This window comes from Sceloporus undulatus, chromosome 4 (genome assembly GCF_019175285.1).
Source record: "Sceloporus undulatus isolate JIND9_A2432 ecotype Alabama chromosome 4, SceUnd_v1.1, whole genome shotgun sequence".
Lineage (NCBI taxonomy): Eukaryota > Metazoa > Chordata > Lepidosauria > Squamata > Phrynosomatidae > Sceloporus > Sceloporus undulatus.
This window is the reverse complement of record NC_056525.1, coordinates 39,538,690-39,552,159: the sequence shown is the minus strand read 5'-3', so window position 1 is coordinate 39,552,159 and position 13,470 is coordinate 39,538,690. Positions and strand designations below refer to the sequence as shown.

Below are 13,470 nucleotides of genomic sequence, written 5' to 3'. Positions count from 1 at the left end.
CATGAGCCCTTGTCCTTCACCCTTGTCATTCACTAATAAACTTTGTACAGCCTAATTTATTTGCATTAGTGGAGCAATGAGGGAGGTTGACATTAGGCTCTGCTACTGATATGCTGCAATAAAACCCAACCATTTAGCATTTTATGGACATTCAGGCACATTGAATAAATGTACATAGGGCATTGAAACAGTTGGTCCTACTCTAAATGTGCTTCATCACAAAGATCCTTAAGCACCTTATAGGTATATGATGAGGAGTCCTGTCAGAATTCCACCCTGAACACATTAATTGAATTAAAGCATCTGTAGCCCAACATTGTAACTTCTGTTATTTCACTTCCAGTCAAATTTCTCTCCACAGCCCACTATCTCTTAAACCATTGTCTAACCTCAGCTGTCATGCCATGATTTTAAATATTCAGGAAATTCAGGCTTTTAGGAATTCAGCACTAGGCAGTAAGCAATTTTGAAAACTGCATACCCTGAAGTAACATGTGCAAATCAAAGTTTAAAGAGGTAGTAATTTCAGATCACACAAGCTGTTCGTGGAAAAGTACTGTGGCTTGCTAGATAAAATGCTGGCTTCTCCCGACTTTCTTCACTGTACTTACTGTGGCCACTTATAAGCTTATCGCACGGCACTTGGAGGAATAGGAATGGAACGGAATGGAACAGGGGGAAACATGTGTTACCACATGGGATAACACCAATGATGCTGCCAGGAGTCCGCAAGCAGTTCCCTAGCCGTCCCATGGCAGCCAATTTTATTTATTTATTTATTTATTTATTTATATCCCGCTCTTTTCCCAGGACTTGGGTTTTGAAGAATGGTTCAAAATCGTCTTTCAAAATCAGCTGCCAGGAATAGCTAGGGACATGGCTTGGCATCAGTGGTATTCTCTCATGCAGTAACACATGTTCCCCCCCATCCCATTGTGTTCTGTTCTTGTTCCTCCAAGTGCTGTGTGATAAGCTTGTTAGTCTCCCTCAGCCAAACCCACCTGACTGAGGTGGTAAGGTACAGTTGCCCTCCATATGTAAGGTAAGGTCCATCTGTAAGGTGCAGTTGGCCCTCCATATCCACAGATTCTTTATCAATAGATTCAACATACACAGCTTGAAAGTGTGTGTGTGTGTGTGTGTGTGTGTGTGTGTGTTCCAAAAAGCCAACTTTGATTTTGCCATTTTATATAAGGGACACCATTTTACTATGCCATTGTATTTAATGGGACTTCAGTCTCCATGGTTTTTGGTATCCAGTAGATACCAAGAACCCACTGTATTGCTTTTGGATACAGTAAGGTTATAACAGTCCCTTTGCAAACAGTATAACAACAGGTAACATAGTTGTTGTTTTTCCTGTAAAATATATGACTATCCTTTCTTATTACATTTTTGAGAGCTGAAGAACTTTTGTGTGGCATTCTGATGGGAATTTTCAACTATTTTATTATTGTGAAGTCAAAGGCTTTCATGGCTGGCATCCATGGTTTTTTGTGGGTTTTTCGGACTATGTGGCCATGTTCTAGAAAATTTTATTATTTTACATGCTTTTTTTATTAAATATGAACCAAAGAGTAACAAAAAAGCAATGAAAAAGGTAATGAGTAACTTAATACCAGTATCATGTTTCCTGACATTACTGTAACTTTTTTTTTAACAAATTATTTTCAAAGCTTTCTAAATGCCAATTAGGAATTGTATGTTGGATTCAGGTGAAATGAGATTATTTCTTCTCACCAACATAAGGAGACAGGATAAGGAAATTTAATCTAGACTACTTGCTTCTAGCCAGAAGATGGGTGTGGAGGGTGAACTCTGGTGCCCCAACAACTGGAAGGAAAGAAGCTAATTAAGGGAGGAAGATAATTAAATAAATACCTAGACCCTCTGCAGGGTTTTTTGTGGGTTTTTCGGGCTATGTGGCCATGTTCTAGAAGATTTTCTTCCTGACGTTTTGCCAACATCTGTGGCTGGCATCTTCAGCAAAGAAAATCTTTTAAAACATGGCCACATAGCCCGAAAACCCCACAAAAAACTATGGATGCCAGCCAAGAAAGCCTTTGACTTTACCTCTGCAGGGTATTTGTAAGTTGCAGTAATCAATCAACTCTGTCCTACAAATTGTATAAAGCTGATACCCCGTTAGCTGAGCTGGGGATTTGCACCCCGTCCTCTCCTTTTGCCAAAGCTGAGGGACTATACAAACAGCCCCAAAGGGGTGGACTCCAGCCTCCCCTTCTTCAGCCGGATCAGGGCTGCAGCAACCTCATGCCGCAGCCCCTGATCTGGCCTTTCCAGAACGCAAAAAGGAGCCAAAAAAAAGTGGGTCCTTATTGTGCCCTCGAAAGCATACAATAGCCACAGTGGTGTGGCTATGCGGCGCTCTTTTGGCGATGCAGCACTGGAGGACCACAGTAACACTGTGTATATGGAGCAGCGCATAGCATCCTGGCACCCTGGGGGCGGAATTGGGGCGTGCATCATGAGGATGCTACACTCCGACTCCGCCCCCATGCCTGCCCAAAGTGTCAGTCTCTATAGGGCCAGAGTCCACCAAAACAGAAGCATTTTCACCCTCACCTCCACCTGGAGATGACCAATGAAAACTGGAGACTCAAAGCAAGATCCTGAGATATACAGTAGCAGCCCTACTAGGGAAATAATAATGTTCCTTTTTTGAAAAATTATTCCCAAAATTAACAAGTGTCTTCATTTAGAGGACAAAAACAACTTGAAGTGTTAAAAAAAATAATCCAATGCAGGAAAAAGGGAAATTGTTAGGTTCATCCTTATGCAAATTTAGTGAAGCTTATGTCTGATTTGTCATGTATAAGATCACAATCAGCTAGCCTTATCCCACCCCCCTTCATTACACATAGTATTATATCAGGAGTGGGCAAAGTATAGCTTGTTGGACTTTAAATCCAGTGATCCCTACCCAGGATAGTCAATGGTAAAGACAGCTGAGAATTGCAGTTCAACAACATCTAGAGGGCTGCATTTTGCCTACCCTTAACAATGACTCCCAAAACAGGAATGTTAATAATCACTTCACCTTTCTTTCTCTTTCCCTCTTTCTACCTCTTAAGGAGAACAGCCATTACACAGATGTGGATGATTCTAGCCTACAGTAACCAGGTATATTTAATAGCATATATAGGCCCTTATTTTTTTTTTTAAAAAAAATAGTCTTGACACCCTGTTGCTGTTATCTGAATGTTTCCTGTTCAACTGTACATTTGTACCTTCTTTTTCTTTCTTTCCCCATCCCTCCAATGTTCCTTTTTCTTCTTCGAAAAATTTGACAGAATTATTTTTGTCATAGCCTAGAGAATGAGGACTGAATATACATCAGAAGAAATATGCATAGGGAGCAGGGAGGAGGAGAAGGAATTGGGGGATATATGAAAATGAATAAACAGCATGTATTATAAAGCTGCCAGGTCATAATTTACTGCAGGGAAGCAGCCCTTCAATCACAGAGGAAAATAGGGATGGATAGATGGATTCATTTGAAAGGCATGTGATCTAACAGCATGAAGGTGCAGTTAAAAGTATATGGACAGAGAACATGAGGCCATGGTAAATTGCCTTTATTACTGAGGTAGAACACACAAAACAGCAGTATTTTAAGCAGATAAATGTTTTTATTTAGGTACTGAACTGAGGAAAGCCTGGGGGTGGGGGAGAGAAATTAATAAATAGAACATTGCAAATTTGACTCTGTATATATAGTATGAATAACAATATTATAGAATCCATTATGGTAAAACCAAAATGCCTTGACTAGACCTTGCTCAAAATTACAGCTGTCTTTTGGATTCATAATCACTGCATGAGATTGATGTTTGTACACAGAGAGATATACCCAGCTTCCCCCTTAAAATCTGTTAAGGGGGGGGGGGTATGTAAGAGAGAGACTCTCATGCACAGGTAACCATATAAGAGGGAAGGGATTGCTGTAATATAAAAGAAAGCCCAATCTGAAAATTTATAGGACATGTGGGGAGGACTGTTAGGGGCACAAAAAGGCCCTTTAGTATGTAGCTGGTAGGCCACAGTATGCCCAGTCCTGCTGTAGTGCTGCCAATCTTAACACTATGGTGCCGGTCTACAATGATTGGCAACAGCTTGCTAGGACTGGAGACATGAAACTTTCCTTGGCCCTACTTGGAGATTCTGTATCCAAAGTGTGGGCGCTAGCAACTCAACGAGAGACCTTCTTTTTAAAAAGAAAGAAAGGGGGAAGAGAGAAAGTGAGAGAGAGGGCCTCTTTGCCATTGTACATGAATTCCAGTTGGAAACTGTTTGAGTGAAGATTTTCACAATTCTTTTTGTTTCCCTTCCCACCCACTCTCTTTATCTTAGCATGTTCAGCACTGCAGCTACAAAGGGAGGACAGCAAGAGGTTAAACCCTGCCTTGGCATGTTGAGCCAGACAAGCATAACATGCAGGACTGCCATCATCTCTCTGCCTGGCATTCAAAAGGAGAAACATGGACCAATATCTCCAAGCCGTTTTGTAGTACACAGCAAAGTAGTCATCCCAGTGGATCCTCATCAATACCTGCTCCCCCCAATCCATCCTTGTTCTACAGACTCAGAGCCCTGTCATCAGCACAAGCACCACTTGTTCTGTGATCTCCTGTAGCCAAATATTGGAACAGATCATTTTCTATTGGCAGATGAAAGTTTGTGGTTTTTCTAGCACCAGGAAAAAAACAAGAGTGTGAGTGTGAGTGTGAGTGTGTGTGTGTGAGAGAGAGAGAGAGAGAGAGAATTGATTCAGAGACAGATGGAAGTGTGATGTTCAATAGCAAGAAACATAAAGTTATGTCACTATGTACAATTTATGGGTTTTGAATCTGAAATCCTGCCCATGACTGAGATAGCCAGGGGGACTCCTGTTAGTCCATTTGTCCCCTAACTAGCCTAACCCAATGCCACCCTGGCACAATGCAGACTGTAGCATTTGGAGCATGCCCTTTACTGGTGTGGTGTGCATAAAGTGGTGTGCACTTTGGAAGAATGGACAGAGAACATCACTATTAAAAGGTCTTTCTATAAAGGAATAACAAAGTACCTTCTTCCACCCTTTTTCCAAAGTAATAGTTAAGAAATGGATCTATACAATCTATAGAGGCAGAAGAACTGTGTGGCATTAGAATAGATAACATACTAAAAGGCACACATTAAACCAAGCATATCAAAATAAAGGGATGCATCTGGAATGTTCATTTCACAAACTGACATGCCTGCTGTTCATTAAAGTTTCATATGTCATATATTTGTTCTTTGTAAAGATAAGGTCAATCAAATGTGGTCCAAAGTAAAGGAAAAGGATGTGATGATCAAACAGTAATGGGAACCGGAAAATCACATGACAGCTGAAGCCACTAATAACAGAGCATGTGTCCTGTTTCTGATATAAGAGGCCTAAGATGGAAGGGAGATGTGTTTTTAGTCATTCTCATATGCTTTATCTTCTCTGATATTCAGGTGCTTTTAGCCCTTCCATAACAATAGAGATAAAATGTGAGCAAGGTTTATTGCACAGGTTATCAAACTGAAACATCTTGCAAAATGGCACCTGTTTTATTTTCTTTCTGCAATGTTCCCTTTTTCGTTAAACCACTAGAAAACAGTTTAATCCTTGATGCTAACTTCAGAAGTAGATGATATGACACTTTCTTAGCAGTGTGACTTAGTCCTATGGACTCTAACCTCGTCACCAATTTGAGAGGTAGATGGTGTGACAGTTCCTTAGCAATGTGACTTGGTCTTCAGGATTCCTGCTCAGAAGAGAACTGACTGCTCAAAAGGGAGAGAACCACAGCATCATAAAGGCTAGTTCCAAAGGACCTTAATTTGACACTGCTTTCAAAGGATTTCTGCTAGAAAACATATATTCTGACACTGAGGATATCCTTTCCTTGGGATTTTTTGACAGATCATGGCTGTCAAAGCACACATTTCTTTATTGAAAATAATATATCCTGGAGAGCTAAAATGAGCAAGTGCTTTGAGTGTTGCTCTCTTTCTCTCAGTTGACTCTTTCAGCACAGTTTGGTCACTTTATTGTACTGGGCTATTTTAGAACAGCTTTTTAGATCTTGTTTTGCTATGACCTGATCATGAGGCTGAGCTATAGAAAGAAAGCAGGGGAGCAGGGGGGTTTGTATATAAAAATCCTGTACAATAAAAGGAGGAACTTGATTTTTCTTGTAGTATTGTATTGTAATTTTCCAAATTAGCATTGTTCATATTCCAAGAATTTCATCCTGCACCAAACTACAAATTCCAGAGGTCTATGGGATAGATTTATGACTGTTAATGAGATATCAAGCTGCTATATAATGTGTTCTCCACATCCACTGGGATTAGGGGCACAAGACCCCTGTGAAAGTGGAAAAACTGTAAATAAAAAAAACACTATTTTTTTTATTTTGCCTGAGAGAACACCCTTCTAGGAATCTCTAGGTCCTCCAGCACAACTCTGTGATCAACCTCGGATGGAAGCTGACCACAGAATCATGCTGAAGGACCTACAGATGCCCAGAGAACTGTTTTCTCTAGGGATCTCTAGGTCCTCTGGTGTGATGCTGTGGCCAACCTCCAGCAGAGTCGTCCTGGAGGACCTAGAGATTCCTAGAGAGAGCTTATTAATCAAATCTGTAAAAGTTCAAGCCACAAATGTGGAGGACCAATGTAACTGTGCAGAGTAGATACATCCCTTGATATACCAAAAGAAAAACCCAAGCTATTATTCCCGCATTCTTTCATTGCACCCGTTACAAAAAGCAGCAAGTTGTACAGAACTGTACAGATTCATTTTCTTCCCAGCATGCATCATCTTCTTGTCTGCACATTAGGCTGTCTTCCTCTACCAGAAAGAGATCATCCTGCCAAAAAAGACTGAAATCTACCCCTGCCAAACACTGCACGACAAAGAAACCAATCTGGAAACTTACAAGATTTCAGCCAGAGGTTACAAGCCTGCTACACTGCAAATCCTCCAAAGAAAATGTGTTGAGAACCCCTCTGTGGCAGCATCTATTTGTTTTTCAGATTCCTTCAAATGCAGTCAAGTAAAAAAATAGCTCCCAGCACTTCGTCTGATGTGAAGCTGCATCATTCCAAGCACATCTATACCCATAAGTCTCCCAGTGGTTTAAGCTTCAGAACAAATGTTATCTGTCCCCAAGCGTTCATGGACACAAAGCTTCTTGGTTCTCTGCAGTACTCTGGGCCTACTACCAAGTTGGGAGAATGAGTTAATCCTGGCCTCAACAGACAAGAGGCAGGGTAAGAGAGCTTGGAACAGGTGAATGTGACCCTCCAGATGTCATTGGATCATAACTCCCAGCATTCCTTAACAATGCCTATCCTAGCTAGGACTGATGAGAACAGCAGTCCAACCACATCTGAAGGGCTGGATGTTGTCCATCTCTGGATTTGAGCACCCAGTCCCTCCCATTGCAGAATGAATGGATACTTCATACCATCAAGTCTTCATTAGCCTTTTTAGAGAGTAGAGCATGCTAGAGATATGTACAGTAAAGCACAGTGCAGGGCAAAGGGGATCAAGGAAGTGCTCTTCTTTTCTCAGAAAATCAAACTTGGGTTCACTCAATGAAACTGATACACAGAGTAAGTAGGCCCCATAGGACAAAACACTTCTTCATACAATACATTTTTAGAATGCCCTGATCAAAATAATAATAACATGGCAACTAGTTTAGGGCTAACTGCAGCTAACCTCAAAGAATAACTGCAAGTTCTTTAAAATACACCAGCAGAAGCAGGAATGGTTATCGGGATCTCAGCAAATGGGGGGAAGGGTTAAAGCTTTCATGCCACGCTGCAATCCTGAGAAAAATGATATCCTGATAGATGACAGCCATCTTCAAATATACAAGGTCCTGTCCATTTTCTTTCAGTTGCTCCAAGATCTATAACCCACACCAGTGGTTCAATTGACAACAAAAAGGATTTTACTTGAACATTCAGGTATGCTTCATTCATAAAGTTAACATATAAACTTGCACCACAGGACATATTCATGAAATTTTAAAATATAGAAGCCTTACTTTGCACAAACAAAATTGTAGATTATGCTACCTAAGTACATTTACCTTAGTGTTTGTCATCTTAGAAGGAGAGAGGAAATGAAAACAGAAACTATATATTTTGTAACAGCAATATAGAATATTATTTAGACAGACATATACACTGGAGATTAACCCATCCTTATCATGTCTGCACTTATCCCGTCATTCTCCCGTCAGTGACATCCGTCACTGTATTAACAAGAGTTTCCATTACTGTAATACAAAGTGACGGAGCCATGCCACTTCAGTGACAGGAGAAGGACAGGATAATTATGCGCAATGTAATTTGATAATCTTATTGTGATCATGCAAAAAGAAAAACTGAAGGATGGGATAAGGACAGACGTCATCTGATAATCTTTGCATGATGGCACCAAAAGAACTGGGTAAGGGCAGGAGCATTCCATTCTTTACTCATGAGATAATTTCCATAGAGTCAGAATCTCAAGGACTAGTTTAGCAACATATTTCAGTATAAAGTTTAATTCAACATTGTAAATATTGAATACTTCACTAGTGCGTTATCACAAACAATGAAATATATCACCCCCATCACCAGACACTCCTCTTGGATGCAGAAATGCATCTTAGATATGAGTGTTGTGTATGTCTAATGAGCGCAACAAAATTCCCATTCTGTAATTCTGTACGCTGCCTTAAATACAGTTTTTCACATTATAATGTGACTGGAATCTTGAGTAAAACTTTGTCTTAAAAAGCATTTTGCAGGTGTCAAAAGAGAAAACAGTCCATCACTTTATTTTCTATATTGCCCAAAATTTCCAGTTTTTCCACTGAAAAATATTGTTCCTGAGGCAAAAAATGTATTTTTTTTCCTCTTAGAAATTCATTTCTCTACCCCCTTGCAAAAATATGTAGCTAATTTTCAAGTGTTGTGTGTGTGTGTTCAGCCACAAAATCTCATGTTTAACTTGGGTAGACATATCAGTTCTGAAGCATTCCCTTTGAGGTGACTATTTGCCAAGCCAGCTGACATGCAAATATAGATATACAGTTACCTATGAAACAGTACATATAAAAAACTAATTTCTGAGGTAAAATGCAGGCTTTTGTAATCTAAATTTGTTGTTGATTATGTTGATTTGTTGTGTGCCTTCAAGTCATTTTGTAAGGCAAATGTATCATGGGGTTTTCTAGATAAATGTATTAACAATCACCATCACCATCTAATGTAAACTTTCACTTAACCTGGTGCCTCCTGCAATTGTGGACTTCAAACCCCATGAGACTTCATCATTGGCCACATGACCTGGAATACTGTGACCAGTTCTGGGCACCCCAATTTATGAGAGATATTGACAAACTGGAACATATCCAGAGGAGGGTAGCCAAAATCATGAAAGTTCTGGAAACCATGCCCTACGACGAGAGCTTAGGGAACTGAGTACGTTTAGCCTGGGAAAGAGGTGATGACATGATAGCCCTGTTTAGTTTAAGGGGTGTCACATTGAGGATGGAGCAAGCTTGCTCCAGAGAATAGGACCCGCAGCAATGAATTCAAACTACAGGAAAAGAGATTCCACCTCAACATTAGGTAGAGCTTCCTTAAGGGAAGAGGTGTTCAATAGTGGAATATGCTGCCTGAGAGTGGTGGAGTCTCCTTCTTTGGAGGTTTTTAAACAGAGATTTAGGCGCGTTACAGACCGCCCCTTTGGCCCCAATCCACGGCTTTGTAGGCTGCGGGGAAGCAGCAAAAGACCGCTTCCCTGCAGCCTGGAAACGGGTGTCCTTGGGGCTTCAAGCCCCAAGGACACCCCGCGGCGGCGGGGAGGAGGAGAAAGGGGCCACTTGGCCCCTTTCTCCCTTGCGTTGCTGGGCGCAGCCGTCTGAAGGCTGCGCCCAGCGACGCAAACCAGGAAGGAGCTCTGAAATGGAGCTCCTTCCTGCTCCGCGCAAAGGGCGCATTAAGCGTCCTCGTGTGGAGCGATGGCGTCAGGTTCGCGCCGCCTCGTTTGGAGGCGGCGCGTTCGTCACGCCATGGCGGCGGCCATGTGGAACGGCCGCCGCCATTTTGTACGTGCGGAGCGCATACTAGGGTTGGGGGGTGCGGAAGCATCGCCCCTTCCTAACCCTAGTATGCGCTCTGCGCATACTTTCATGGCGGTCTGTAACCCGCCTCAATGGCCCTTTGCTGGGACTGCTTTGTGTCTTCCTGCATGGCAGGGGGCTGGACTGGATGGCCCTTGTGGCCTCTTCCAACCCTATGATTCTATGATTAGGTGGGACTGATGGAAGTGACATTCCAAAGTGTCTGCAAACTACCAGATTTGCTGGCTAAAAAAAGCTGGTTTCGTTGTTAGAATGCTAGATTAGGAAGACCCATATTCACCTAGGAAGCTCACTAGTTACTCTTCCAGCAGTCATAAACTCTTAAATACAGGAGAGATCTTGTGCCCCTTGAAATGCTGTTGAACTACAGCTCCTACCCATTCCAAGCCCCTCATCATTAAAACTAGGCTGTTGGTAGCTGGAGCCCAGTAACACTTAAACAGCTGCAGAATCCAAAACCTCTGAGCCTAATCTCCATCTATAGGAGTAAAGAATCTTTGACTTGACGTTTTTGGGAGTTCCCATAAGCCCAATCCACCATGACTAATGGTAAGAAAAAATGGGAGTTATAGTCCAAATATCTGAAGATACTCCACTTCTAATACAATAGACAGCCCACCATATCTACAGATTCTGTACCCACAGATTAAGTTACTTGAAACTTGAATACACACACACACACACACACACACACACACACACACACACACGTGTGTGTGTGTATTAAAAAATTCAAAAAGCAAAACTTGATTTTGACGTTTTATATAAGGGACAAGATTTTACTATGCCACTGTCTTTAACAGGGCATGCACATGCATGTATTTTGGTATCCACCGATCCTGGAACCAAACCACAGAGGATACCAAGAGCCCACTGTAGTTTTTAATTGTTTTAAACTATTTAACCAGTTTTAATATTCTTTGTCTCATTAAATTTGCATGTCTGTTACTGAGGATTTTTAAATTATTTTTATTTAGTTTTAAATTAGGTTGGTTTTATTATATGCCACCCCAAAAGTTCAAGACAGAGCTAGATATAAATACTGTAATAATATAACAATCTATAGGGTTGTTGAAAGCAAAAGGAGGGACAGTGTCTGGAGTTTCATGCAGGAAGAATGAAATTTACTTAGAAATAATTGTTACAAACATTGACATTAAAAAGAAAACCAGAATTTTCTACATTTTGTAGTTTCTTATACATTTTAACAACTCTTCACACCTGTATATGAAACACAACAAAGCATTTTAGAATCCCAATGCACTGCATTGATGTGCTTTGTACCTGTGTGTGATCATGAAGTTTTCCACGAAGGTCACAAAGCACTCAGTTGCAAACTTTCTGTGCACTTTTTGAAGGCAGAGGCAAAAGCAAGTTAGAAAGTTGGAAAGTTTTGTTCTCTTGCAACAGCAGAAGGAAAATATTAATGACAAGACAAAAATCATTATATAAAAGGTAAGAGGTTTTCATAGTGCAGAATTGAGAAGTTTGCTTTTTAAAAAGAGACATCCATTCCAAACATGAGGGGATGCGTGGAACTCTGCAGTGATCTATAAAGGAAGTTATTTTTGTGTGAACAAATTTCGCTGCACTGCCAAAAAAAATTTTTTTAAACCACCCAATGCCCTGCCTAAGGGGCTTAGGATCATTTTTATATGTTTTAGGGACTCCTGGGCCATTGTAACAAGATGTTAGATGAAGTCACTTTTCTTGTTTTTAAAAAGGCATATTCCAGGCCTAAAATGTTGCAAAATGTCTCCCATGGTCCTAAAGGAAACTTTCCGGTGGTCTTTAGAAGGTTCCAGATGATTTTGTCTACTTTTATTAGGCTCCCCTTTGCTTTTCGGTACATTTTAATTCTGGATACTGTACAGAGTTTGCTGAAATATGTTGAATGGTTCTTCTTTTTTGTGGTGCAGGAACCTACCCTTATACTTTCCATGTTATTTTTGCCTTTGTTACTAAATTTCCTGTCAAATTAGTAATTCTTAGGAACACATCTACTTCATTAAGTGAGCTTTGCTCACACAGTGGGCCCTTGGTTATCTTCTGGGGTTTGGTTCCGGTATCCCCATGGATAACAAAATCTGTGGATGCTCAAGTTCCATTAAGTACAGTGGCATAGTAAAAAGGTGCCCCATATATAAAATGGAAAAGCTGTCCTGCTTATTAGAATTTGTATTTTTAAAAATATGTATTTTCAAGCCATGGATGATTGAATCCATTGTTAAGGAATCTTGGGTTGACTATAGTGTTAGAATAAAGCACATTAGGTGGTTTTTTGCTCCCTCTTGTGGCTGCATCATCCTCAGCCCTCCAAAAACCTGATTCTACAACGTACCTCAAACTAAAGTCAGACAAGCCTTGCTACAGAGGAAAGGGTAGAGGTGCAAGGGATATATAAGGTATACTGCACAAATAATGGCAGCTTCTCTGGATACTAAGATTGTGATTTGTATTGCTACTGGTCCATTGTGCACATTGACACAATGCCACAAGCAAAACTTGTTTATTTGTGTTTTATGCAGTTGGGATACTTGAAACAACAGAACGTTTCCATATGGATTTGTACTTGTGTATATACAAGGAGTAACTGGTTTTAAAAGACCTATACAAATAGAAAGAATGTATGACTACTTCCGGCTGAAATAACAATGCACGGATTTGTCAGTAGCCTGGGAAGACAACCACAACGTCACAGTAATATTATGCAAGAGGCACTGATCTTGGCTTTATTTGTTTTAAAAGATACATCCAACATTCATTACAGCTCAGATACTATTTTTAAAAAACAATTTAGAAAACCAAGCCTTTAGGCTGACCATTCTCAAATAGTCTTTGGACAGAAACTAAAAATGGTATGCTAGCAAAAGTGAATTGTTAGCACAGATAGAAAATAAAGTTTTAAACAAAAACTCAGTGTTATACATAAGGAGTCAGCAAATAGCCAACCCCACCTTTATTAAGATTATGCAACTCCTGTTAACTTTAGTAATGTGTATACATACTGTCCCTCCATGGCTACACAAGATGGAATATGTGACTTCTTTCCATTGAGATCCAAGCTACTGAAGCAATACAATAGTGAAAAGGCACGCTTCCATAATACCATGAAAATTTGTTATTTTAAGCTTTATTGGTAAAATGACACAATTTTAAAAACTCTGACAAAGTAGTCAGAGCCTTGCTAGACTTGCAGTTATCTAGACAAGCATTCTTTCCCATACATTACGCTGCTAGTTACCTATGGGAAGCCCACAAGCAAGCTCAATGCACACTCCTACTT

At 40.4% G+C, this 13,470-nt stretch overlaps 1 protein-coding gene across 2 annotated transcripts in view; it reads left to right on the top strand.

Moving 5' to 3' along the window:
• Nucleotides 1–6,206, top strand: part of RALY (RALY heterogeneous nuclear ribonucleoprotein) — a 330,954-nt gene extending 324,748 nt beyond the window's left edge. For both annotated transcript variants that reach the window (XM_042466213.1, XM_042466212.1), the window contains exons 9-10: nucleotides 3,093–3,141; nucleotides 4,372–6,206. In XM_042466213.1, coding sequence (XP_042322147.1) covers nucleotides 3,093–3,137 — 45 coding nt within the window. In that variant the 3' untranslated portion in view covers nucleotides 3,138–3,141; nucleotides 4,372–6,206. The remainder of the gene's footprint in view (nucleotides 1–3,092; nucleotides 3,142–4,371) is intronic.
• The last annotated feature ends 7,264 nt before the right edge of the window (nucleotides 6,207–13,470 follow it).